Below are 26,938 nucleotides of genomic sequence, written 5' to 3'. Positions count from 1 at the left end.
ATGCTGCAGGCCGAGGAGAACCTGGCTGCCCGCATGCACGACAACTTGCAGCACATCGAGGTGGGGCACTCCCAGAACCAAGAAAGGATCAAGGAGCAGGAGTGGGAGGTGGCGCTGCTCAAGCAGGAGAGGGACGACCTCTCTGTCTTGTTGGCGACTGGCAACAACGCCAACAAGAAGTCCCAGCAGACTCGTATCTTGGAGCAACGGCGCAAGCGCATCAAGGAGCTGGATGAACGCGTTGCGAAGCTGCGAAAGAAAGTCCTGCAGGAGCAGGCCACGATGATCGGGCCGAAGGAAGAAGAACGAGATGTTAGGAAACTCAAGGAAGAAATCCTGGAGATGAAGAAGACGCGCGTGCGGCTAATGCGCCAGCTCAAGAAAGAGTCGGAGCAGCACCGCCGGGCCCAAAGGGAGCACGACCGCGAGGTGAGCACCCTGCGGCTGCGTGAGCATCAGCGGGTGGCACAGGCGGCGCGGCAAGAGCGCCAGAGTGGCCTCAAGATCAGTGCGCTGCAACGGAGCATGGAGGACGCGCTGGTGGACAAGTCGCGACTGGAGGCGGCACTGCAGAGGCAGCAGATCGACGCCGGCAAGACGGACCCCCTGGGGGAAATGGCCCCTCGAATCCAGGGCACAGTTGAGCAGGAGCTCTCTTTTTCAGTGCGCAAACGATCGGAGCAGTTGCGGACTGAACCGCCAGGCGCGCAACGCCAACACCACACCACTCCTGAAGGTGCAGTCGAAGCTCCTGGAGGCTGAGGCCAAGCTCCGGGAGGTTCAAGAACACAAGGAACGGGAGATCAAGGGACTAGAGTTGCAGCTGCTGGTCACCAAAAAGGAGCACCGAGATCGAATGCTGTGCCTGCTGAAGCACTTCACGAGTACGTCCTGGGTAAGACCCCCACCCTGGAGGCCTCCCTCGTTGAGAGGCTCAAGTTGCAGGAAAAAGAGATCTCTCGGCTAAAAGCCGTCCATAAAGACCTTGAAAAAAAAAAACAAAAAAAACAAGGAAGCTGAGCAACTTAAGAATGAGCTTAAGCATGCCAGAAGACCTGTGCTGGGGGTGGACTACTCCGTCAAGACAGATAATCCTGCCAAGCCCAAGAATGTCGTGCCAGTAGCCACGAGCGACCTCCTCTTTGGCGACAGTCTCGATGTCTCGGCAACGGCGAGGACGACCGAGACTGTTCCGGGAGTCAGACACTCCATCAGACGAGCCACTCGTCCGTTTTTTTATCGTTCCCCATCTCAGGGTTTACAAGATGTCTACTAGAGGAACTCTCATTAAAGAGATGAGTCGAAACTTATAAAATACCTTTCTTGTTCAGATACAAGTTAAAAATAATGAACTATATCTGCTAATGACAATCGCACGCCCGTTTTCAAACGGATGGTCTAACCCCAGTCGAACGCCGAAAGTTCGACCTAAAAATCCAATTCGACCAAAGTTTGCGAAGTGGCCATTAGGATTTTCGAAGTTTTTTCGAACCAAATATATAGGTCGAACACGCCCCCCCCCCCCCCCTTTTTCATACAGCAACATGTCCCATACTAAAGAAGTATGGAACATGTTCTGTAGTCCGGTAATACAGTACATGTTGTGCAACAAGGTTAGCATGTATGTGTCCCATACTTTGAAAGGAGTTTTTCTAACAGTGTACACTTTGTTATTAGAGAGTTTTAGAGAACGATTTTTGCACATATAATAAAGTACAATGGGCTTTCGGTAGTGCATGCGTAGTGGGCCCAACGTACCGCATCGGATGTGCAAAAACGGTTCCCTAAAACTCTATATTAGTATACCATTTTTATTCCGACACGACGGTGCGGAGACTACGGCGGGGCATCGGGGCTCGTGCCCCCCCACCCCATGCCCCTGGAGAGATGCGGGGGGGAGGGGGGGGCAGAACCCCCCCCCCCCCCCCCCCCTTCACGCACGGGCCATGATCCTTACCTATAGACGCTGTTTACGTGCCATGTAACGAGCTTCTAGTAGTGGCCTGTAAACAAAATAACGCCCACGTTGCCTTTATTGACAAAATACATAGGAAATGGAATCCCAACGTGCTTTCGTTAGCTTCAGTCTCCAGTTCTGGCATAGTGAGATGGTGTAGTATAAAAATGAAGTCGGATTATTTTATTTCGTGTTCTTTGTCCTTTGCTTACTCAAATATATTTGGTAGTGTGCGAATACACGCTACCGAACGAGATATTTAATTTGTAGTACTTTTCATTTGAAATTTAGATATAATCATCTCTTCATAGCATTGTCTCCGTTATAGACGCTTTGCAGCAGCTGTGCATGGACGCCGCCATAACTGACCTTCAGTTTTTGTTTCCTCTTATTTCGTTCATTTCACTTCATCATTACCATAGCAGGCCAGGTTATTGCCATATTGGACTCAACTGTGTCCTTTTCTAAAGCATCGGCTTCTGTGTTGGATCGTCAACTACCGTTTCAGTTGCTCGGCATTTCGGTAAGACAAGAGAAGGTCAGCAATGGCGGCTGTAATTTGGCGCGTGTGTAAAGCCTCTATAACTTGGGATGCGCTATATTATTGAAGAAATGACTGTACCTGCCTCACGACGCCACCGGCGACTAGTCTTTGTTCAAAAAGACTTAAAATGTTTATTCAAAAGAACAAGGCTTTTATTTCCACTGCTAGTTTTTTTACAAAACAAAAAGATCAATCGGTTCCAAGGGCTGCAGCTTTAGATCCAACAGAGAGATCTTTTCTGAACTTCAACATTTTCAATGACCCGAAGATGTGGAGGTCCTGTTAAAAGAGGTTCGAGTGAGTATTGTTGTTGCATAATAATAGCAGTGTGTCCATTTTAAGATGGGCAAGTTTCTCAACAAAAAGACATAACTAATTTCAGGGCAATTTATTAGTGCAGAACAAACAAAAAAGAAAAGGGCAGTGATCTATTTTACTGTTCTAAATGCGGTTTCATATATAGCAACCGCCGATAATATTGTAAAATATTTTAATGTATAATGCGTTTTTTTAAAGGCTATAGTTGAGAACCTGCAGATATTCCCTTTCGTTTTTTATTTGTAATTTACAACTCACCAAAACATGTAATTTGGTGAATGGTTGTTCGATCCTTAACGGGGCGGTGCAACGATATTCAATTGATATGTTTTTCACTTTACACGAGCTTACTGGCACTAGTGGGACTCAAGGATACTCGGACGCAACGCCACTGACCAAGAAACTCCTTTGTTGCGCTGTAATTTCGAGGACAAAACCCAGTGTTTTCATTCAATCTCTCCTTCGCAAAACCTGATGACGTAGCTGGGCGGTAGCAGTACCGCCCAGTGACGATATTTGAATGCGGCTCATAAATTGTACCCGAGCATGGCGTGGACACTCGATTTGGGCTCGTGATAATCGATAGCTCGAGAAGCATTCGGGTAGTGTCCTGTGTCCAATCGCTGCAATGACGACAACAGCCGAACCATAACAATGTCTGGAACTCAGCGCGTGTCCAGTGCCTTGCCAACCCCAGCGCATGGCTATGATCAAAATTGGCGGCATACAATCGGCTCCGGATCACGTGGCCGCTTGTTCTGGCTGCGAGTTGAGGGGGTGAACTCTGCTCGTTTTTTTTTTATTTTTTTACTGCGACTTCAATTGCGTGTGGAGAAAAATGAACGGGTATTTCACAGGTCATTAACATCAGGGGTCCGTTCTAAGCGATATTTGCACAAAATACAAAAATCGTTGCATCGCCCCTTAAACCTGGCGTAAGATTAGTAAAAAAAGTGTCTATGTGAATTTAGAAGTTTATATGGGGGAGTTTCATTAACCTACAAGATTGAGTGCCAGGCTACTTAGGCACATTCTGAAGACCAGTGCTTCAAAAGCTTTAGTTACTGGCGAATTTAGGTATTTATTATAGACTAATTATTTTTTTCCTGTCCTAATATGAGCCGTGGTAGTAAAACACTACTTTGTATATGTGTTCTTACAGATGTCGTTGGGATCAACCTTGATCAAGGAATCCGAATAAAAAGACAGAAGAAAACATACGTAAACAAAAAGGTTATTCAGCTAATTGCCGAAATGTGGAATTTAAATGGAAATGCAAATAAATATAAGATATTTTTACTTTCATTTGACAGCATGGGTCACAGATATTAAAGGGACCATGAAATGATTTTAAAATCCAGTTTCATCCACCGCACGTCGTAAAAGGTGTGAAAAGAAACACAAAAATACAAAAATAGGGAGCCAAAAAAATTATTTGCTATAGAACTTTTAAAAGAAAACTGGACTCTTTTGCGCCTTCCTTCTTTCGCCTGTTCACTACGATGCATCCGCGGAAATGGAGCACGTCAGCCAAATCCAGGTCGCCTATTGGGTAAGAGCCTACCTCACCAGCACCGCGATCGTAAACAATAAATAGCCGGCGAATGTTTCCTAAAAGTTTTGTTAAATAATATTCAGTTCCACATTTTGTAGCATAATTAGAGATGTGTGGCGAAAATTGCCAAATTTGATAATGCTGAGAGCCAGGCGCCATCTATCGTGTGGTAAACGAAGCAACTACTGCGCGTGCGCAGTAGGGCAGGGCCGACAGTTACTCGGGTGGCAGCCAGCGACGAACGTTTATTTTCTTTATTTTCCTTCCTCTCAAAACTCTGACTGACTGAACGTTTATTTTTCTACGTGTTCTTCTCGCGCGGGCCGACTTCAAGCAGCAAGAAAACAGTACTTAAAACAGACCACGACGAACAAGAAAGCTGGATCCTCCGACTCCGACGAAGCGTATAGGCCTAGCAGGCATTCCGACTCGGCGCTGCGTTGCTTCGTCGCAAGACCGTCTGCCTACGATCGGCTGGCGTGCTAAATGGAATATGCCCGCGCGACCCTTGTGGACCCTTCCCGTATTTTAGTTTGATCACTGACCTCAATTCTAGATTAAGAGGTGAGGTCAATCTCTTCCCCTTGTTTTCTGAGGCAGTGTTGACGAACACTCGTCGAAAAGGGACTCTCGTCGATTCTATCTTCTTGTTTTGTGTGATATAGAGCTGAAATAAACGCAGTATGGATTACCTTCGTAACACGGTATGTACACTTTGTTATTGGTATGCCATTTTTATTCTGACAGACTGCACGTCACTGTCGAGCTATAACAGTTCGTGGGAGGTATACGTACAACCCCGGTCCAACCTTCTTTGCCGAGTGTCGCGTCAGTATCGAGTTGCAATCGTAAAAGAACGGTCCCGAAGCGCTTACAAACAGCGCGAATACAAGACTTCCATCAAGCGCGCGCGTCCGCTCCGAGTGTAAACAGGTATTTACGTGGCTCTTGCTGACACTCGTAGTTCAAATGTATCTTTTTTAACGTCGGCTCGCTCCTGCATCTCCGAGGCCGCGAAAAACGCCATCTACGTCGCTTTGCAAACGACTGACACGGGCCGGCCCTTCTGCCAACAATGACGGGGTGGTTGACTTCTGGAGTCTTCACCGGAAGACTCGCTGCACTTTCCAACAGGCATACCGGCGTATGGGACTAGTCCCATGCTGTCGCTGTAGCGCAACATATCTCATTGAATTTCGCTCAGCTGCGATGCGGCGATGAGAGGCGCCGATTCAGGAAATACGTCGGTGACATCAGCGCAGTAAAACCTACCGGCGCACCCCAACTCGTTGCCGCTAACACTCCCATTCTCCTACTGCCGAGAGAACTTCCGGTTCCGGAAACGGCCTACGTCACGGCTTCTTTTGCGGTCAGTTGGAGAGAATGAAAAAGTCGATAGTTCAATAATGTTTTGTGTAGAAGTTAATAAACCGAGACGAAAACGGATGCCTGTTCGGCATTCAGTGAACATTGACGGTTTAATGTAAAAGTTATCTGGAAAAAGTAAAAAGGTCATTTCATGGTCCCTTTAATGCATCGGATGTTGCAAGACCAGCCGACCTCGCCGCAGACAAAATTGTCTGTGCATGACTGATTATTCCCACTAGATGTGCGCGATTAGTCAGTTGAACTGCGCAAAACAACAGCCCCAAAATACTCGGCCGAGTTTTTACAGCGCATTTTTTAGGCGCCCGTTTCCGGGGTGAGCGGCGTCGCCGTCGGCATAACCGCGTGACGTCACGTGTGACATCACGAGGGCAACGAATGACGTCACGAGGGTCACCAGTGACGTCATGAGGAGAAAGATTAAGGTCACGAGCGTCACGAGTGAAGTCATCCTCGTGATGTCACACGGGCATATCCTCCCCTACTCCCCCTTAAAGGGGCGGTGAACCGATATTCAATTGGAATGTTTTTCACTTTACACGAGCTTACTGGCACTAGTGGGACTCAAGGATACTCACACGGAACGCCACTGGCTAAGAAACTCCTTTGTTGCGGTGTAATTTCAAGGACAAAAGCGATCATTTTCATTCAATCTTTCCTTTGCAAAATTTGATGACGTAATGTGGGGATCGCAGTACACCCCAATGACGACATTTGAATGCGGTTCATAGATTGGACCCGAGCATTGCGTGCGCACTCGATATGGGATCGTGATAATCACTAGCTCGAGAAGCATTCAGGTAGTGGCCCGTGCCCAATCGCTGCAACGACGATAACAGCCGAGCCATAACAATATCTGGAACTCAGCGCGTGTCCTGTGCTTTGCCAACCCCAGCGCGTGGATATGATCAACATTGGCGGCATATAATCGGCTCTAGATCACGTGGTCGCTTGTTCTGGCTGCGAGTTGAGGGGTAGAACGCTGCTCGTTTTTCTTTAATTTTATTCCGGGACTTCTATTGCGTCGGGTGGAAAACGAACACGTGTTTCATAGGTCATTAATGTCAGGGATCCGTTCTAAGTGGTATTTGCGCAAAGTACAAAAATTGTTGCATTGCTCCTTTAAGAGCTGCGCTCTAATTCGGCCTCACAGAGAATTGTAAACGTCTTTAATTTTTTTTTACGCTGTATGGTTTACGCTGTTAAAATGATTTTAATGGTGTGGTCCAGTGCCATCTTTTTCAACATTTTACGGTCGTCGACAGTAAAATTTACGGTCAAATACCAGGCAGCTCTTGCTGCCGAAATCGCACTTTAAAAATAACGGCGCGCTGTAAATCTGGATTACCGTGAATTAAAATGGCGACCGCAGATTTCTACGGTCAGCGTTTTAATTTATCGTAAATCAGATTTACTGTGTACCGTTATGTTTACGCTGCCTGGTACTTGACCGTAAATTTTACGGTCCATTTTTTTACAGCGTATGTTTAACCAATTAGGCCATCAAATTATTTTCTTACGTCCAAAACAGTTCAGTGCTTGAGCCAGGGAAACCAGACGAGCTATAGACCATATGCAAAAAGAAGCGGCATTTAGTGTATCATGATGAATTATTAAATTTCCTGCATATTGGAGGGTTCCCGTACGATAGTTTCGCCCGAGAGACAATGAACTTAGTAAAGTGAGAGTCGTAGAACTAAAATATGATCACCTGCTCCAAGTTCAGTACAAAGCCTTCGCAGAACGTCTTCAATAAATGCCGTTCACTGACCTTGAGTGACGAGTCTTGCCACCTCGTTGCTGACAATTCCTTTCCAGAATTTCGCGGCCGTCTTTCTTTTCTTCCTTGAACTGAAACTGAACAGCTTTCCCTTGAGTGCACAAACAAATTATCCGAATATCATACCGAATATTATAGTTAAATGCAGATGCGCCTCTTCCACAACTATACTCCGTTTTACCTTATGTTGTACCGCAGCGAAGGCTAGAAGTGCGAGCTCATAGCGTTGACAGTTTCCCTTAATGCACGAGAGCTTGTGCCGCCGAGATCTGCCCGAGAGTAAGGAGCTCGCGCTTGTAGCCTTTTCTTGCGGTACATCATAAGGTAAAACAGAGTATAAAGATGTAAAAAAAAAAAAAAAAAAAAAAGGCGGCTCTTACTGGCATGATGATGATAGCTGGCAAGAATTTTGCATATGACCTGTATAGACCTTTTCATCCTCCTCCGCATGGGCGCTGCCATCTTGGAATCACGTGACGCGGCAGCCATTAGGTTGCTTCAACTTGCTCCTCCGCTCTCCCCTCCGCACCTTGGCGGATGCGTTGTATCCGTGTTTTTCGTTGCGTTTTACCGCGCTTTCTGGCCTTGCTTCGGAAACTGTAGTCCGATATGTCTACTCGACGACTAAAGTATCACGAGAATTTAAAGGTTCTTATGTTAACTGTGGTTTGTTTAGTAATAGTAACGGAACATTCCCAGTAAGAAGCGCGTATATTTATATCGCACATTTAGGATCGGAAGGCGTCAAGAATAGTCAGCGCATGGAGACTATCGTTATTTCCTGAAAGTATCGTTCATTGTATTCATAATATATCGAAAACAGTTGCTTTTGATTATGTAAGGAAACTCGCGGAGGAGATGGACAACGAATGTTTAACTTGTATTTTATCTGACGCTAGAAGTAATGGTACGTCAACATCAGGCGAATTGTTTGTTCATAATATCACACCTACATGTTGATGAGGTTCTCAATTTTTTTTGCGACATGAATATTCGGTTGGTCGGTTTACTTATGAAGTTTAAGAAATTGTATACCGTGCTCGCTTCCATTTCGACAGTCATTTAAGTGATTTATTGATTATATTTACATAACCCGTGTCATCCACTCAATTTATTTTAACACAAAAGTTAGGACTTCCCGCGTACGAAACGGCCACAGACACTTAACGGTAGCGAGTTTTAGAATAGCGTGCACAAAGAAATAACGCCGTTTCTATTTGCAAATCCAAAACGCGGTTTGGGTTCAGCGCATGCTCAATAACTACAACGCTTTTTTTTTTTTGCGTACGCGGTTTTAGTTTTTGTGCGTATCTAAAATCCGCAATATTTTACGCAAAAAAAAAAAAAAGAGCCGTTTGCAGAACAATTTTTTTAGTGCAGGATTGTCGATGGTGCACAGAGGTTTACTTTTGATGGCTGGCGACGCCTAAGTTTAGAGAGCGAATCTGTTCAAAAATTAATATTTGTTCACACAGGTTCGTAAAGTGGTGCCTAGCGCTAGAATTATGCCAAACTATCCGAGGCATTTCTCTTCCTGAGCCCTTTAATTTTATTTGGCCACTTTAACGGAAGGCAAATGCCAGATTTAATTTGACGGGCCTGTCACTTATATCTTGAGTAAGCAAATGTTCATATAAAAATAATTTATTTTCCAGGGCCAATATCGCGAAATGCTGCTTATGAGTACTTTAGCAGGGCTGACAATTTAAGAAACTTCCTACTCAGCATGTCAAAGCATGCTCGAGTACTGAATTAAAAAAAATAGGCTGAGACGATACCACTCCTTTATACCATTTATCTGCGTCATTACACGAAAGGTTTTATTCTGCGAAGTTCACTGAAGGTTGGGTGCCCACGAAACCGAACAGTGAGTAGTAAACTCGCGAGTTCATCTGTTCTGGCCAATTCAGCACATTGCTGATCAAGCTGTCGATATGCTTATTTACATTCACATGTTAGTCTCTTCGTTATATTGTTTTTCTGGAAACTGGTGTCATCGGGTACGGCTGTATACGGTGGTAATTTCCCCTGTACACCAGTCAGGCGTTTCGCGACCGACCATAATCAGCTACATCAAAGGAGTGGGTAAACAAAAAGCCCACAATTTAGGCTGAGATACATATCGTAGCCCTCAAGGTGACTCAATACCATTGTTTCATTTGTTGTGTGCTACAAGGAAACTAATCGAATCACAAAATTAATCAAAAACAACGTAAAACAGCAACACAGCCGCGTTCACGTTGAAACCGAAACCAACCAAAGTGAAGCAACCTGATGGCGCCAAGTGTGTCAGCGCCCTCTATCCACCGGTGAGGCAACTAATAAAATGAAAAGGTCTATAGACCCTTTACGAAAGTCAGTCTACCCACCTTGTGCAGAGCCAGACCCGACGCTCTAATGGCGGAACTACACTGTTTCTCCACACCAGAAAAATCGAACGTCTTCGAAAGCATAGAGCAGAAAAAGGAAAAGATGTTGGTCCTTTCACGTCACCTTCGATGCACGGAATCGAGGGTGTTTGATTTAGCCGCGCATGATCTCCTATCACCGCCATTAGAGCGGCAATAATGGAGCTTTTTATACTGCCACAAGAGGACTCTGACTTTTGAAAAGGGTCTATTGGTCCTGAACAAATGGGGGAGGTTCTAATACCCTTGTTACACGGGGGCACTGACCGCAGTTATGCTAAGACACAGGCACAATACTTGCGGACAACATTCTGCGGCTATGTAGTCAAAGCTATGGGCGAACGTGCGCTCGAGCATCTTGAGCACCCATCGAAGCAGTGCACGCGCGCTCTTCACTTCTTCTGGAATAGCTGTCCGAGAGTATAGTGCGGTAACTGTGGTGCCACGAAACAGCAGTTAAAGCTGATTTAACCGCGGTTAAGGGCGCCCGTATAACCGGGGTATAAGTTGACGAGCTAGGTTTGCTCAAAACGGTTAAGGGGTTAAATCACGTCTGAATATGAATCTGAATAAGACATCCGGCCTCTATCCCTTTCTGTTCGATAAAATACATTTTGAAAGAACGAATCATGACTTTGCGTCGAGGTTGAGGACCCCGAGGCTGTTCAGAGGCTTTGAATTTGGCTATTTTAGGCAGTGTTGAGTAGGGGCGCTTTAACGGTTCTCACTTTGACTGCTGAAAGCTATCTTTGAGGGGTAACGCAATCATTATCAGCAGCCGAAGACTGCTGATAATGATTGCGTGCGCGTGTGCGCGTGCCCGTGCGTTCCACTCCGCCATTCGTCCGGGCATTCAGTGACCGATATAACCGACCTGCCAGATGCTGCAGGCCGAGGAGAACCTGGCTGCCCGCATGCACGACAACTTGCAGCACATCGAGGTGGGGCACTCCCAGAACCAAGAAAGGATCAAGGAGCAGGAGTGGGAGGTGGCGCTGCTCAAGCAGGAGAGGGACGACCTCTCTGTCTTGTTGGCGACTGGCAACAACGCCAACAAGAAGTCCCAGCAGACTCGTATCTTGGAGCAACGGCGCAAGCGCATCAAGGAGCTGGATGAACGCGTTGCGAAGCTGCGAAAGAAAGTCCTGCAGGAGCAGGCCACGATGATCGGGCCGAAGGAAGAAGAACGAGATGTTAGGAAACTCAAGGAAGAAATCCTGGAGATGAAGAAGACGCGCGTGCGGCTAATGCGCCAGCTCAAGAAAGAGTCGGAGCAGCACCGCCGGGCCCAAAGGGAGCACGACCGCGAGGTGAGCACCCTGCGGCTGCGTGAGCATCAGCGGGTGGCACAGGCGGCGCGGCAAGAGCGCCAGAGTGGCCTCAAGATCAGTGCGCTGCAACGGAGCATGGAGGACGCGCTGGTGGACAAGTCGCGACTGGAGGCGGCACTGCAGAGGCAGCAGATCGACGCCGGCAAGACGGACCCCCTGGGGGAAATGGCCCCTCGAATCCAGGGCACAGTTGAGCAGGAGCTCTCTTTTTCAGTGCGCAAACGATCGGAGCAGTTGCGGACTGAACCGCCAGGCGCGCAACGCCAACACCACACCACTCCTGAAGGTGCAGTCGAAGCTCCTGGAGGCTGAGGCCAAGCTCCGGGAGGTTCAAGAACACAAGGAACGGGAGATCAAGGGACTAGAGTTGCAGCTGCTGGTCACCAAAAAGGAGCACCGAGATCGAATGCTGTGCCTGCTGAAGCACTTCACGAGTACGTCCTGGGTAAGACCCCCACCCTGGAGGCCTCCCTCGTTGAGAGGCTCAAGTTGCAGGAAAAAGAGATCTCTCGGCTAAAAGCCGTCCATAAAGACCTTGAAAAAAAAAAACAAAAAAAACAAGGAAGCTGAGCAACTTAAGAATGAGCTTAAGCATGCCAGAAGACCTGTGCTGGGGGTGGACTACTCCGTCAAGACAGATAATCCTGCCAAGCCCAAGAATGTCGTGCCAGTAGCCACGAGCGACCTCCTCTTTGGCGACAGTCTCGATGTCTCGGCAACGGCGAGGACGACCGAGACTGTTCCGGGAGTCAGACACTCCATCAGACGAGCCACTCGTCCGTTTTTTTATCGTTCCCCATCTCAGGGTTTACAAGATGTCTACTAGAGGAACTCTCATTAAAGAGATGAGTCGAAACTTATAAAATACCTTTCTTGTTCAGATACAAGTTAAAAATAATGAACTATATCTGCTAATGACAATCGCACGCCCGTTTTCAAACGGATGGTCTAACCCCAGTCGAACGCCGAAAGTTCGACCTAAAAATCCAATTCGACCAAAGTTTGCGAAGTGGCCATTAGGATTTTCGAAGTTTTTTCGAACCAAATATATAGGTCGAACACGCCCCCCCCCCCCCCCCTTTTTCATACAGCAACATGTCCCATACTAAAGAAGTATGGAACATGTTCTGTAGTCCGGTAATACAGTACATGTTGTGCAACAAGGTTAGCATGTATGTGTCCCATACTTTGAAAGGAGTTTTTCTAACAGTGTACACTTTGTTATTAGAGAGTTTTAGAGAACGATTTTTGCACATATAATAAAGTACAATGGGCTTTCGGTAGTGCATGCGTAGTGGGCCCAACGTACCGCATCGGATGTGCAAAAACGGTTCCCTAAAACTCTATATTAGTATACCATTTTTATTCCGACACGACGGTGCGGAGACTACGGCGGGGCATCGGGGCTCGTGCCCCCCCCCCCCCCCCCCCCCCACCCCATGCCCCTGGAGAGATGCGGGGGGGAGGGGGGGGGCAGAACCCCCCCCCCCCCCCCCCCCCCCCTTCACGCACGGGCCATGATCCTTACCTATAGACGCTGTTTACGTGCCATGTAACGAGCTTCTAGTAGTGGCCTGTAAACAAAATAACGCCCACGTTGCCTTTATTGACAAAATACATAGGAAATGGAATCCCAACGTGCTTTCGTTAGCTTCAGTCTCCAGTTCTGGCATAGTGAGATGGTGTAGTATAAAAATGAAGTCGGATTATTTTATTTCGTGTTCTTTGTCCTTTGCTTACTCAAATATATTTGGTAGTGTGCGAATACACGCTACCGAACGAGATATTTAATTTGTAGTACTTTTCATTTGAAATTTAGATATAATCATCTCTTCATAGCATTGTCTCCGTTATAGACGCTTTGCAGCAGCTGTGCATGGACGCCGCCATAACTGACCTTCAGTTTTTGTTTCCTCTTATTTCGTTCATTTCACTTCATCATTACCATAGCAGGCCAGGTTATTGCCATATTGGACTCAACTGTGTCCTTTTCTAAAGCATCGGCTTCTGTGTTGGATCGTCAACTACCGTTTCAGTTGCTCGGCATTTCGGTAAGACAAGAGAAGGTCAGCAATGGCGGCTGTAATTTGGCGCGTGTGTAAAGCCTCTATAACTTGGGATGCGCTATATTATTGAAGAAATGACTGTACCTGCCTCACGACGCCACCGGCGACTAGTCTTTGTTCAAAAAGACTTAAAATGTTTATTCAAAAGAACAAGGCTTTTATTTCCACTGCTAGTTTTTTTACAAAACAAAAAGATCAATCGGTTCCAAGGGCTGCAGCTTTAGATCCAACAGAGAGATCTTTTCTGAACTTCAACATTTTCAATGACCCGAAGATGTGGAGGTCCTGTTAAAAGAGGTTCGAGTGAGTATTTTTGTTGCATAATAATAGCAGTGTGTCCATTTTAAGATGGGCAAGTTTCTCAACAAAAAGACATAACTAATTTCAGGGCAATTTATTAGTGCAGAACAAACAAAAAAGAAAAGGGCAGTGATCTATTTTACTGTTCTAAATGCGGTTTCATATATAGCAACCGCCGATAATATTGTAAAATATTTTAATGTATAATGCGTTTTTTTAAAGGCTATAGTTGAGAACCTGCAGATATTCCCTTTCGTTTTTTATTTGTAATTTACAACTCACCAAAACATGTAATTTGGTGAATGGTTGTTCGATCCTTAACGGGGCGGTGCAACGATATTCAATTGACATGTTTTTCACTTTACACGAGCTTACTGGCACTAGTGGGACTCAAGGATACTCGGACGCAACGCCACTGACCAAGAAACTCCTTTGTTGCGCTGTAATTTCGAGGACAAAACCCAGTGTTTTCATTCAATCTCTCCTTCGCAAAACCTGATGACGTAGCTGGGCGGTAGCAGTACCGCCCAGTGACGATATTTGAATGCGGCTCATAAATTGTACCCGAGCATGGCGTGGACACTCGATTTGGGCTCGTGATAATCGATAGCTCGAGAAGCATTCGGGTAGTGTCCTGTGTCCAATCGCTGCAATGACGACAACAGCCGAACCATAACAATGTCTGGAACTCAGCGCGTGTCCAGTGCCTTGCCAACCCCAGCGCATGGCTATGATCAAAATTGGCGGCATACAATCGGCTCCGGATCACGTGGCCGCTTGTTCTGGCTGCGAGTTGAGGGGGTGAACTCTGCTCGTTTTTTTTTTATTTTTTTACTGCGACTTCAATTGCGTGTGGAGAAAAATGAACGGGTATTTCACAGGTCATTAACATCAGGGGTCCGTTCTAAGCGATATTTGCACAAAATACAAAAATCGTTGCATCGCCCCTTAAACCTGGCGTAAGATTAGTAAAAAAAGTGTCTATGTGAATTTAGAAGTTTATATGGGGGAGTTTCATTAACCTACAAGATTGAGTGCCAGGCTACTTAGGCACATTCTGAAGACCAGTGCTTCAAAAGCTTTAGTTACTGGCGAATTTAGGTATTTATTATAGACTAATTATTTTTTTCCTGTCCTAATATGAGCTGTGGTAGTAAAACACTGCTTTGTATATGTGTTCTTACAGATGTCGTTGGGATCAACCTTGATCAAGGAATCCGAATAAAAAGACAGAAGAAACCATACGTAAACAAAAAGGTTATTCAGCTAATTGCCGAAATGTGGAATTTAAATGGAAATGCAAATAAATATAAGATATTTTTACTTTCATTTGACAGCATGGGTCACAGATATTAAAGGGACCATGAAATGATTTTAAAATCCAGTTTCATCCACCGCACGTCGTAAATGTGTGAAAAGAAACACAAAAACACAAAAATAGGGAGCCAAAAAAAATTATTTGCTATAGAACTTTTAAAAGAAAACTGGACTCTTTTGCGCCTTCCTTCTTTCGCCTGTTCACTACGATGCATCCGCGGAAATGGAGCACGTCAGCCAAATCCAGGTCGCCTATTGGGTAAGAGCCTACCTCACCAGCACCGCGATCGTAAACAATAAATAGCCGGCGAATGTTTCCTAAAAGTTTTGTTAAATAATATTCAGTTCCACATTTTGTAGCATAATTAGAGATGTGTGGCGAAAATTGCCAAATTTGATAATGCTGAGAGCCAGGCGCCATCTATCGTGTGGTAAACGAAGCAACTACTGCGCGTGCGCAGTAGGGCAGGGCCGACAGTTACTCGGGTGGCAGCCAGCGACGAACGTTTATTTTCTTTATTTTCCTTCCTCTCAAAACTCTGACTGACTGAACGTTTATTTTTCTACGTGTTCTTCCCGCGAGGGCCGACTTCAAGCAGCAAGAAAACAGTACTTAAAACAGACCACGACGAACAAGAAAGCTGGATCCTCCGACTCCGACGAAGCGTATAGGCCTAGCAGGCATTCCGACTCGGCGCTGCGTTGCTTCGTCGCAAGACCGTCTGCCTACGATCGGCTGGCGTGCTAAATGGAATATGCCCGCGCGACCCTTGTGGACCCTTCCCGTATTTTAGTTTGATCACTGACCTCAATTCTAGATTAAGAGGTGAGGTCAATCTCTTCCCCTTGTTTTCTGAGGCAGTGTTGACGAACACTCGTCGAAAAGGGACTCTCGTCGATTCTATCTTCTTGTTTTGTGTGATATAGAGCTGAAATAAACGCAGTATGGATTACCTTCGTAACACGGTATGTACACTTTGTTATTGGTATGCCATTTTTATTCTGACAGACTGCACGTCACTGTCGAGCTATAACAGTTCGTGGGAGGTATACGTACAACCCCGGTCCAACCTTCTTTGCCGAGTGTCGCGTCAGTATCGAGTTGCAATCGTAAAAGAACGGTCCCGAAGCGCTTACAAACAGCGCGAATACAAGACTTCCATCAAGCGCGCGCGTCCGCTCCGAGTGTAAACAGGTATTTACGTGGCTCTTGCTGACACTCGTAGTTCAAATGTATCTTTTTTAACGTCGGCTCGCTCCTGCATCTCCGAGGCCGCGAAAAACGCCATCTACGTCGCTTTGCAAACGACTGACACGGGCCGGCCCTTCTGCCAACAATGACGGGGTGGTTGACTTCTGGAGTCTTCACCGGAAGACTCGCTGCACTTTCCAACAGGCATACCGGCGTATGGGACTAGTCCCATGCTGTCGCTGTAGCGCAACATATCTCATTGAATTTCGCTCAGCTGCGATGCGGCGATGAGAGGCGCCGATTCAGGAAATACGTCGGTGACATCAGCGCAGTAAAACCTACCGGCGCACCCCAACTCGTTGCCGCTAACACTCCCATTCTCCTACTGCCGAGAGAACTTCCGGTTCCGGAAACGGCCTACGTCACGGCTTCTTTTGCGGTCAGTTGGAGAGAATGAAAAAGTCGATAGTTCAATAATGTTTTGTGTAGAAGTTAATAAACCGAGACGAAAACGGATGCCTGTTCGGCATTCAGTGAACATTGACGGTTTAATGTAAAAGTTATCTGGAAAAAGTAAAAAGGTCATTTCATGGTCCCTTTAATGCATCGGATGTTGCAAGATCAGCCGACCTCGCCGCAGACAAAATTGTCTGTGCATGACTGATTATTCCCTTTAGATGTGCGCGATTAGTCAGTTGAACTGCGCAAAACAACAGCCCCAAAATACTCGGCCGAGTTTTTACAGCGCATTTTTTAGGCGCCCGTTTCCGGGGTGAGCGGCGTCGCCGTCGGCATAACCGCGTGACGTCACGTGTGACATCACGAGGGCAACGAATGACGTCACGAGGGTCACCAGTGACGTCATGAGGAGAAAGATTAAGGTCACGAGCGTCACGAGTGAAGTCATCCTCGTGATGTCACACGGGCATATCCTCCCCTACTCCCCCTTAAGAGCTGCGCTCTAATTCGGCCTCACAGAGAATTGTAAACGTCTTTAATTTTTTTTTACGCTGTATGGTTTACGCTGTTCAAATGATTTTAATGGTGTGGTCCAGTGCCATCTTTTTCAACATTTTACGGTCGTCGACAGTAAAATTTACGGTCAAATACCAGGCAGCTCATGCTGCCGAAATCGCACTTTAAAAATAACGGCGCGCTGTAAATCTGGATTACCGTGAATTAAAATGGCGACCGCAGATTTCTACGGTCAGCGTTTTAATTTATCGTAAATCAGATTTACTGTGTACCGTTATGTTTACGCTGCCTGGTACTTGACCGTAAATTTTACGGTCCATTTTTTTACAGCGTATGTTTAACCAATTAGGCCATCAAATTATTTTCTTACGTCCAAAACAGTTCAGTGCTTGAGCCAGGGAAAGCAGACGAGCTATAGACCATATGCAAAAAGAAGCGGCATTTAGTGTATCATGATGAATTATTAAATTTCCTGCATATTGGAGGGTTCCCGTACGATAGTTTCGCCCGAGAGACAATGAACTTAGTAAAGTGAGAGTCGTAGAACTAAAATATGATCACCTGCTCCAAGTTCAGTACAAAGCCTTCGCAGAACGTCTTCAATAAATGCCGTTCACTGACCTTGAGTGACGAGTCTTGCCACCTCGTTGCTGACAATTCCTTTCCAGAATTTCGCGGCCGTCTTTCTTTTCTTCCTTGAACCGAAACTGAACAGCTTTCCCTTGAGTGCACAAACAAATTATCCGAATATCATACCGAATATTATAGTTAAATGCAGATGCGCCTCTTCCACAACTATACTCCGTTTTACCTTATGTTGTACCGCAGCGAAGGCTAGAAGCGCGAGCTCATAGCGTTGACAGTTTCCCTTAATGCACGAGAGCTTGTGCCGCCGAGATCTGCCCGAGAGTAAGGAGCTCGCGCTTGTAGCCTTTTCTTGCGGTACATCATAAGGTAAAACAGAGTATAAAGATGTAAAAAAAAAAAAAAAAAAGGCGGCTCTTACTGGCATGATGATGATAGCTGGCAAGAATTTTGCATATGGCCTGTATTGGTCCTGAACAAATGGGGGAGGTTCTAATACCCTTGTTACACGGGGGCGCTGACCGCAGTTATGCTAAGACACAGGCACAATACTTGCGGACAACATTCTGCGGCTATGTAGTCAAAGCTATGGGCGAACGTGCGCTCGAGCATCTTGAGCACCCATCGAAGCAGTGCACGCGCGCTCTTCACTTCTTTTGAAATAGCTGTCCGACAGTATAGTGTGGTAACTGTGGTGCCACGAAACAGCAGTTAAAGCTGATTTAACCGCGGTTAAGGGCGCCCGTATAACCGGGGTATAAGTTGACGAGCTAGGTTTGCTCAAAATGGTTAAGGGGTTAAATCACGTCTGAATATGAATCTGAATAAGACATCCGGCCTCTATCCCTTTCTGTTCGATAAAATACATTTTGAAAGAACGAATCATGACTTTGCGTCGAGGTTGAGGACCCCGAGGCTGTTCAGAGGCTTTGAATTTGGCTATTTTAGGCAGTGTTGAGTAGGGGCGCTTTAACGGTTCTCACTTTGACTGCTGAAAGCTATCTTTGAGGGGTAACGCAATCATTATCAGCAGCCGAAGACTGCTGATAATGATTGCGTGCGCGTGTGCGCGTGCCCGTGCGTTCCACTCCGCCATTCGTCCGGGCATTCAGCGACCGATATAACCGACCTGCCAGATGCTGCAGGCCGAGGAGAACCTGGCTGCCCGCATGCACGACAACTTGCAGCACATCGAGGTGGGGCACTCCCAGAACCAAGAAAGGATCAAGGAGCAGGAGTGGGAGGTGGCGCTGCTCAAGCAGGAGAGGGACGACCTCTCTGTCTTGTTGGCGACTGGCAACAACGCCAACAAGAAGTCCCAGCAGACTCGTATCTTGGAGCAACGGCGCAAGCGCATCAAGGAGCTGGATGAACGCGTTGCGAAGCTGCGAAAGAAAGTCCAGGAGCAGGCCACGATGATCGGGCCGAAGGAAGAAGAACGAGATGTTAGGAAACTCAAGGAAGAAATCCTGGAGATGAAGAAGACGCGCGTGCGGCTAATGCGCCAGCTCAAGAAAGAGTCGGAGCAGCACCGCCGGGCCCAAAGGGAGCACGACCGCGAGGTGAGCACCCTGCGGCTGCGTGAGCATCAGCGGGTGGCACAGGCGGCGCGGCAAGAGCGCCAGAGTGGCCTCAAGATCAGTGCGCTGCAACGGAGCATGGAGGACGCGCTGGTGGACAAGTCGCGACTGGAGGTGGCACTGCAGAGGCAGCAGATCGACGCCGGCAAGACGGACCCCCTGGGGGAAATGGCCCCTCGAATCCAGGGCACAGTTGAGCAGGAGCTCTCTTTTTCAGTGCGCAAACGATCGGAGCAGTTGCGGACTGAACCGCCAGGCGCGCAACGCCAACACAACACCACTCCTGAAGGTGCAGTCGAAGCTCCTGGAGGCTGTGGCCAAGCTCCGGGAGGTTCAAGAACACAAGGAACGGGAGATCAAGGGACTAGAGTTGCAGCTGCTGGTCACCAAAAAGGAGCACCGAGATCGAATGCTGTGCCTGCTGAAGCACTTCACGAGTACGTCCTGGGTAAGACCCCCACCCGGGAGGCCTCCCTCGTTGAGAGGCTCAAGTTGCAGGAAAAAGAGATCTCTCGGCTAAAAGCCGTCCATAAAGACCTTGAAAAAAAAAAAAAACCAAAAAAAAAAACCAAGGAAGCTGAGCAACTTAAGAATGAGCTTAAGCATGCCAGAAGACCTGTGCTGGGGGTGGACTACTCCGTCAAGACAGATAATCCTGCCAAGCCCAAGAATGTCGTGCCAGTAGCCACGAGCGACCTCCTCTTTGGCGACAGTCTCGATGTCTCGGCAACGGCGAGGACGACCGAGACTGTTCCGGGAGTCAGACACTCCATCAGACGAGCCACTCGTCCGTTTTTTTATCGTTCCCCATCTCAGGGTTTACAAGATGTCTACTAGAGGAACTCTCATTAAAGAGATGAGTCGAAACTTATAAAATACCTTTCTTGTTCAGATACAAGTTAAAAATAATGAACTATATCTGCTAATGACAATCGCACGCCCGTTTTCAAACGGATGGTCTAACCCCAGTCGAACGCCGAAAGTTCGACCTAAAAATCCAATTCGACCAAAGTTTGCGAAGTGGCCATTAGGATTTTCGAAGTTTTTTCGAACCAAATATATAGGTCGAACACCCCCCCCCCCCCCCCCCCCCCCCCCCCTTTTTCGGGATTCGACCCTTGAAACTTTTAACCAGATTCGGCCGGTTCGACTTACTTTGTGGACAGTGTGGCCCGACCTTGCCTAGGTTTGGAGAATAATTTTTTTTATGCAAAGGATTTTTTAGTTTTATGAACAGTTGCAATTAAAATACACTAATTGCAATCACTGAAGAAGTTATTAACTTAATTTTTTTTGTACTGTATTAACCGAAATAGCCAATCAGTGCTGCCCTTAATTCATCCCTTAGCCATCAGCCTTTGTGACTAATGAGATTCCTCCGATCACACTCCAAGTGGAAGGGATTAGAAAGCTTTTAAATGAACTTGATGTAAGCAAGGCAACAGGCCCCGACAACATTTCTCCTTGTATTCTGAGGTCATGCTCTGGTGTAGTCTGCCTGTATTTTTATGTTCTTTTTGAAAAATCTTTAGATACATCATCATTGCCGTCAGATTGGAAGCTTGGTCGGGTGGTCCCGATACACAAGGGTGGCCCAAGGAACGTGGTCACAAATTACCGTCCGATTTCACTAACTAGCATCGCTTGTAAGGTAAGTGAGCACGTTTTATATACAGGCATAATCCATCGTGTAAATGCCTCGGGAATACTACATTCCTCCCAGCACGGCTTTCGTCAAGGCTACTCGTGTGTGACACAGCTAACAGAGTTTGTACATGAATTGGCAGGTGCTCTTGATGGCCGTGATAGCGTTGACTGCATTTTTCTTGATTTCAGCAAGGCGTTTGATGTTGTCTCCCATGACTTGTTAATTGCGAAACTTCACGGTTATAAAATTGATAAGAAAGTGGTATATTGGATACGCGAATATTTGTCTCTCCGTAAACAATATGTTGTGCTAAATGGTTGCCAGTCCGAATTTGCTGACGTGACATCAGGAGTCCCGCAAGGGTCCGTTTTTGGGCCGCTGTTGTTTATGCTGTACTTGAATGATATCGTGGGTGTTGTGTCATCACCAATGCGTCTCTTTGCAGACGATTGTGTTGTTTATCGAAAAATACGAGCGAGTGATGACGTCGACATTCTACAGGCAGACATAAATGCAATTACCGATTGGTGCAAACTGTGGGAAATGAATATTAATTTTAAGAAAACTGTCCACATCCCATTTACGAGACTGCGTGTTCCGTCCCTCAGTACTTATACCATTAATGACGAGCAACTCACTGTTGCCTACGAATACAAATATCTTGGTGTATTCCTAACCTCGACCCTAAGTTGGAATAAGCACATTGACTATACTGTCTCTAAAGCCTCGAGAATGCTTGGCTTTCTCGCTCGTAATTTTAAGCCTGTACCACGTTCCTTGAAAGAAAGACTTTATTTTTCGCATGTCCGCTCAATTATAGAATATGCCTGCACTATATGGGATCCTCACACTGCTGTCCAGATAATCAAACTTGAAAAAGTACAAAACCGGGCTGCCCGTTTTGTTTTAAACAATTACGACAGGCGACTTAGTATGACTCGTGCGAAACAGAGCCTAGGATGGAAGGAGTTAAGCTTTAGAAGGAAGAACCTTCGACTGAAATTTTTTAATAACATATTTCACTGTAGGACTGGGATAGATAGAAATGCCTACCTTCACCCGCCAGATTACATATCGCAACGAAAGGATCATGTGTATAAGGTCAAGGAATTCCGCTGTAAAAGTGACGTCAATATGAACTCTTTTTTTCCTAAAACAATACGGGATTGGAACGGTTTGCCAGCCTCGGTGGTCAACATTGTTCCTAACGATATGTTTTATTCAACACTAACATCGTAGTGTCTAGTTAGTAGTTGAGTAACGTTCGTAGTGTTTAGTAGACCGCATTTTTATTTTTTATGTAGCCTGCACTTTGTTTTGATACTGAAAGATTTATGGCTTGTGAATATTGCTCTTTTAACTTTTGTATAACTATTCGTGTTCTTCATTTCCAACTTCTCCCCCCCCCCCCCCCCCTTTACTGTAATGCCCCATGGCGCTGTAGGCATCTGAATAAATAAATAAATAAATAAATCAGTGCTGCCCTTAATTCATCCCTTAGCCATCAGCACCCAATCCAAAACCAACTGGCCAGCCTGTCGCGCATGCGCATAACAGTCGAACCTGAGCCGAACCTGTGTCGAACTTTTCACAAGAAGGTCGAAAAAGTCGAACCTGATCGAACTCGACCCTCGACCGGTTCGCGACACCCCTAGTGGCAATAGGGAGTTTTTCAACAGCGCACTCTAAAGCTTTGCGTACGCAAAGAATAGCTTGGTCGCCACTGCGCATGCGCCGAACGCTAACCACGTTTTGCGCTTTGCGTGCACTCTTTTAGCGTACGATATTTTTCGAAAATTTCGTGCGTACGCAAAGAGTCTGGGGTGCGCATTTTCGGCACCGATTTGTAGTCCAGGGGGCGCTGCCAATGACAACAAGGACGTCCAAATTTTATTTTGTGTTCTTCGACGTAAACACGTTTTATTTTAGATGCCGCCGACTGCATTTTGAAACGTCGGTCGGTCGGCGAGTGTTTGCGCGTGGTCGGGTGCTCGGCGGCTCGGTGTACTCGTTGGTGTGTGTCACGGTGGTGTGTGTCGACGTGCCGCCTGTGCTCGTCGCGTATCACTTGCCGACGTCCAGAAACAGGGTTTTCCAATTTCGTTCGCCCGGTGCCGTCGGTTACTCCTGTTGTAAAAGAAGAGTCGTAGTGACTACAGTACCGTCCGACGGCCCTTTTGCAGAGCGTTCAAGTGCCGTCCGACGGTACTCCTCCGACGGTACTCCGCGTTGAGTGCTGTTCGAAAGTCTCGTATAAAACGAATTGTCCAAACGAGGTTTTCGAAAATACGCTGTGCAAAAGAGCTGTACAGCGTTATTGGAACGACATGAATGTTGCTGTAAATAACATGCAATAAAGAAAAAAAAAAAAAAAAACGTTGTAGCGTAGCTTAGCGATTCTGTCTCCGGCTGCCGATAGCGACGGTCGCAGAATGACTAGCTCCTCCGGAGCGGCGATAACGGCCCTTGACGGCCGCAGTAGTATGTCTTTTGCCACCGTACTTTCTACGGAAGAATACAGGATCGTACTGCCACCAGTACCTAGCGCTACAACCTGCGTCAACACTGTCCTGCTGCATTGCGACTTCAAGGGGCGTCCATACCGGATTGAAGACTTCCGCCAGGAACTGAAGCGCACCGTTGTTTTGTCTGATATCGTCTCGTTGGGCGCATATCAGATGAATCACGTGTGGCTGGCTACCCTTCGGACGCAAGAGGCCAGGGGGCGCCTCGTTAACTTCGGGGAGCTGACCATCAACAACCTACGGTGCGTCGTCATCGACCCCTGCTCCACCGAGGTGCGGCTTCGGGTTCACTGGGTCCCCTACCACGTCCCCGACGAAGCGGTGAGCAAGCTCTTCGAGCCATATGGGAAAGTGGGCGAAGTATCTCGCGAAAAGTGGCGTGTCGAGGGATTCCAGGCCATCGAATCGACGACGCGCATTGTACGCATGACGCTAAAGAACGGTGTCACGCCGGACAGCATGCCACACCAGTTGAGGCTTCAGGGAGGCAACGTCCTCATCGTGATCCCCGTACACGCGCCCGTCTGCCTTCATTGTAAGCGCACCGGGCACATAAGATGCAACTGCCCCTCGCCAAAGTGTTGGGTGTGCTATCGTTTTGGTCACCACGGCGACAAGTGTGTCAAGACTTACGCCGGCGTCACCGGTGGAGCCGTGACGGACGACCTTTCGCCCTTGACCATGGAAACAGAGGAGGCAGAGCGGGCTGTCCAAGGACTGGGACACGTCGTTCAACCGCAGCCTGATGAGCAGCAGGGGCTCCGCGTCGGAGACGCCACGCTCCCACAAGTCATCGCGGCGAAAGACGCGGCCGGGACGGCTCACGCCGCTTCTAAGCTAAGTCCAGGTCCTTCTCCCTCTGTAGCGACGTCGTCCGTGGGTGTCGAGGTTTCATCTACGGCCTGTTCCGTGACGACCAATAACACTCCCAAAGGCAACGAGGACATGGACGAGACGACGGACTCCATCAAGTGGGGCCTCGAAGAGGCGGACCCGACGACGGGGATGACCCCCAACCCCAACCCGTGGGTAGGGGTGGGCAAGCGCGTTCGGCACAAGGCGGAACATAACGTTCCCCCAGACGACCGACGACCCCACGACAGCAAGTAAGGCGGCAACGCCTGGTATCAGGGACCCCTTTGCGGGGCTAAAGCAAATGCTACACCACGCCCTGCATGATCTGTACGCCCGACACAGCCATCAAAGTCGCAACGCTAAATGTTCGAGGACTAGGCACGCGCAGAAAACAGTACCAAGTACAGCGTCTGCTCATCAAAGAGAGACCCGATTTCTTAGCGGTGCAGGAGACTAAGATGGCTGAGGAAGAGCAGGTAGCGACTGCGCTAAAGCCTTTTTTAACATCTTACGAAGTTTGTGTCACGCCGGCCGTCGGCGCTTCGGGGGGTTGGTTTTTGTTTTTGAGTAAGTCCCTACCCTTGTCGGAGTTGGCAGTCACCACCGACCAAGTGGGGCGCTTTATTTTGTGCGATTTCTTATTTTCAACAGTCCAATGGCGGTTTATTTGTATATATGCACCCAGTACGGTGAAAGACCGGGCTGCCTTTTTTTACGGCTTGCGCCGTTTTGTAGAATGTGATAGAATAGTCGTTTTGTGTGGGGATTTTAAATGTGTTATCCGAACAGCGGACAGATTGCCGTCTCGGCAACGCACAGATAGAAGTGTTACAGTACTAAGTGATTTGATCGATGATTTTGATTTGGTGGACGCCGGAACCGTGAGAAACGAAACGTCAGAGATTCGTTTCACACATTTCCAGGCGTCCTCACACGCGCGATTAGATAGTGTACGTGTCGGCTTCTGTTGCAGCCGTGTTAAGAAAGTACCGCGTCATGCCTGTTTATTTTTCGGGTCACTGTTTTATTTTGACTACTATAGGAGAAAATGCGTCGCCGAAGCCATTCAACTGGAGGCTCTGGAAGTTTAATGCAAAACTACTCAACGACGAAGCCTTTGTAATGGCGGCAGATAAAGCTTGTGAGAGTTCTTTTGAAGGAGCGAGGGGGGACATTTCTGGAGTCGTGGGAGCTCTTTAAGCAAGAGATTAAAATGGTTGCGATGGAAAGGTCCTCTTTCTTAGTTTTTGAGGCTCGCCGTGCTGAGGACAGTTTAACCGCCGATTTAGCGGCTTTGTCGAGAGCCGAGTGTGAGAATCCTTGTACTGGACTTAAAGATTTAGAGGGAGTAAAAGAACGTCTGGACGAGTTGCATTGCGAGCGGTTCCGGGGAGCCGTAGTGCGAGCTCGCTCGGAGATGTTCGTACTAGGCGAGCAACCGACTAGACGCGCCTTGGCCGAGGAGAAGAGGTACGCGCTCCGCAACGAAATAAGGGAAATAGAATGTCGGGGGGCGAGCAGCACGAGCCCGGCTGTAATCCAGAAGGCCTTCGTGGAACATTACCGGCAGCTATTTGATAGCCATACCAAAGGGAGGAAAGACCCCGCGTGCGGGAGCCTACTAGAGTATCTTCCCCAGTTAGACGCAGACGAGCGGGAGAGGCTCGAAGAACCCATTTCTATAGAGGAGGTGCATTGGGCCATCGACAGTTTGCCCAGCGCAAAAACGCCGGGGCCAGATGGTATAGGGGCGGAGTTCTACATAAAGTTCAAAAACTCAGTAGGCCTTGTTTTGTTACGAGTGTTTTCCCAAGCGTACGAACGTAAAACGCTGCCGCATTCTTTCGGGCGAGCGCACACCGTACTTATCCCAAAAAGCGACGACGACGATAAACTACGTAAAGTAACAGGTTATCGGCCGATAACGTTGTGCAACGTCGACTACAAAATCTTCGCGAAAATCTTAGCGCGTCGGTTTTAAGGCGTAGCCCGCCAACTTATCGGGGAGCATCAGACCTGCGGGATCCAGGGCCGCTCAATCACAACAAACATTCACGTAGCTCGTATTGTTTTGGAGACGTGTGATAACGGCAACGGGGGCCAGGCCGCCATGCTTCAAATCGACTTCGATAAAGCATTTGATCGCGTTAAACATGATGTACTCTTTGATGTTTTAGAGCGAGCTAATGTTGGCTCAGTTATTTTGGAGGGGGCCAGAATGGGGGGGGGGGGGGGGGGGGGGAGGGGGAGGCGTATAAAGATTGCACAACCCGGCTCATCGTTAACAAGGAGTTAACCGATGTGATAAACGTTCGTTCCTCTGTCAGACAATGATGTCCCTTGTCACCTTTATTTTTCAATTTATACCTGGAGCTATTTTGTCCGAGAGTTTTAAACGGTGAACAGTGTCGCGGTTTCCGGCTGGGAAACTTGGAAGTGAAAGTCATGAGCTACGCCGACGACGTAGCTGTCTTTTGTAGCGACAAGAGGAGCGTGAGTGCTGCGGTGACTTTGGCCAATAGGTTTTGTGAGGCTACAGGGGCTGCCGTAAATTGGTCAAAGTGTCGAGGCTTTTGGCATGGCGTGGGCCACGACGCCTTCGGTGTACGAAGGTGT

General features: G+C 47.5%; 1 protein-coding gene across 1 annotated transcript; it reads left to right on the top strand.

Moving 5' to 3' along the window:
- On the top strand, positions 1 to 24,577 carry LOC121835898 (trichohyalin-like). The gene is made up of 7 exons (XM_042290442.1): positions 1 to 618; positions 665 to 895; positions 10,830 to 11,258; positions 11,494 to 11,724; positions 18,851 to 19,408; positions 19,512 to 19,742; positions 24,209 to 24,577. Exons 1-7 carry the CDS (start codon positions 1 to 3, stop codon positions 24,575 to 24,577), a joined length of 2,667 nt encoding a protein of 888 aa, XP_042146376.1.
- Positions 24,578 to 26,938: the final 2,361 nt, after the last annotated feature.

This window comes from Ixodes scapularis, unplaced genomic scaffold, assembly GCF_016920785.2.
Source record: "Ixodes scapularis isolate PalLabHiFi unplaced genomic scaffold, ASM1692078v2 PGA_scaffold1__304_contigs__length_218370807, whole genome shotgun sequence".
Taxonomy (NCBI): Eukaryota; Metazoa; Arthropoda; class Arachnida; order Ixodida; family Ixodidae; genus Ixodes; species Ixodes scapularis.
Note: the sequence above shows the minus strand (reverse complement) of the source record. Positions and strands in the feature narration are given on the sequence as shown.

What these genes read in the sequence shown, in the direction of transcription:
- LOC121835898 (XM_042290442.1), top strand. Translation starts at nt 1, where the DNA reads ATGCTGCAGGCCGAGGAGAACCTGGCTGCCCGCATGCACGACAACTTG. An exon ending in CGGACCCCCTGGGGGAAATG is followed by an intron (nt 619 to 664) that starts GCCCCTCGAATC and finishes TCTCTTTTTCAG; the next exon opens with TGCGCAAACGATCGGAGCAG. An exon ending in ACTTCACGAGTACGTCCTGG is followed by an intron (nt 11,725 to 18,850) that starts GTAAGACCCCCA and finishes CCGACCTGCCAG; the next exon opens with ATGCTGCAGGCCGAGGAGAA.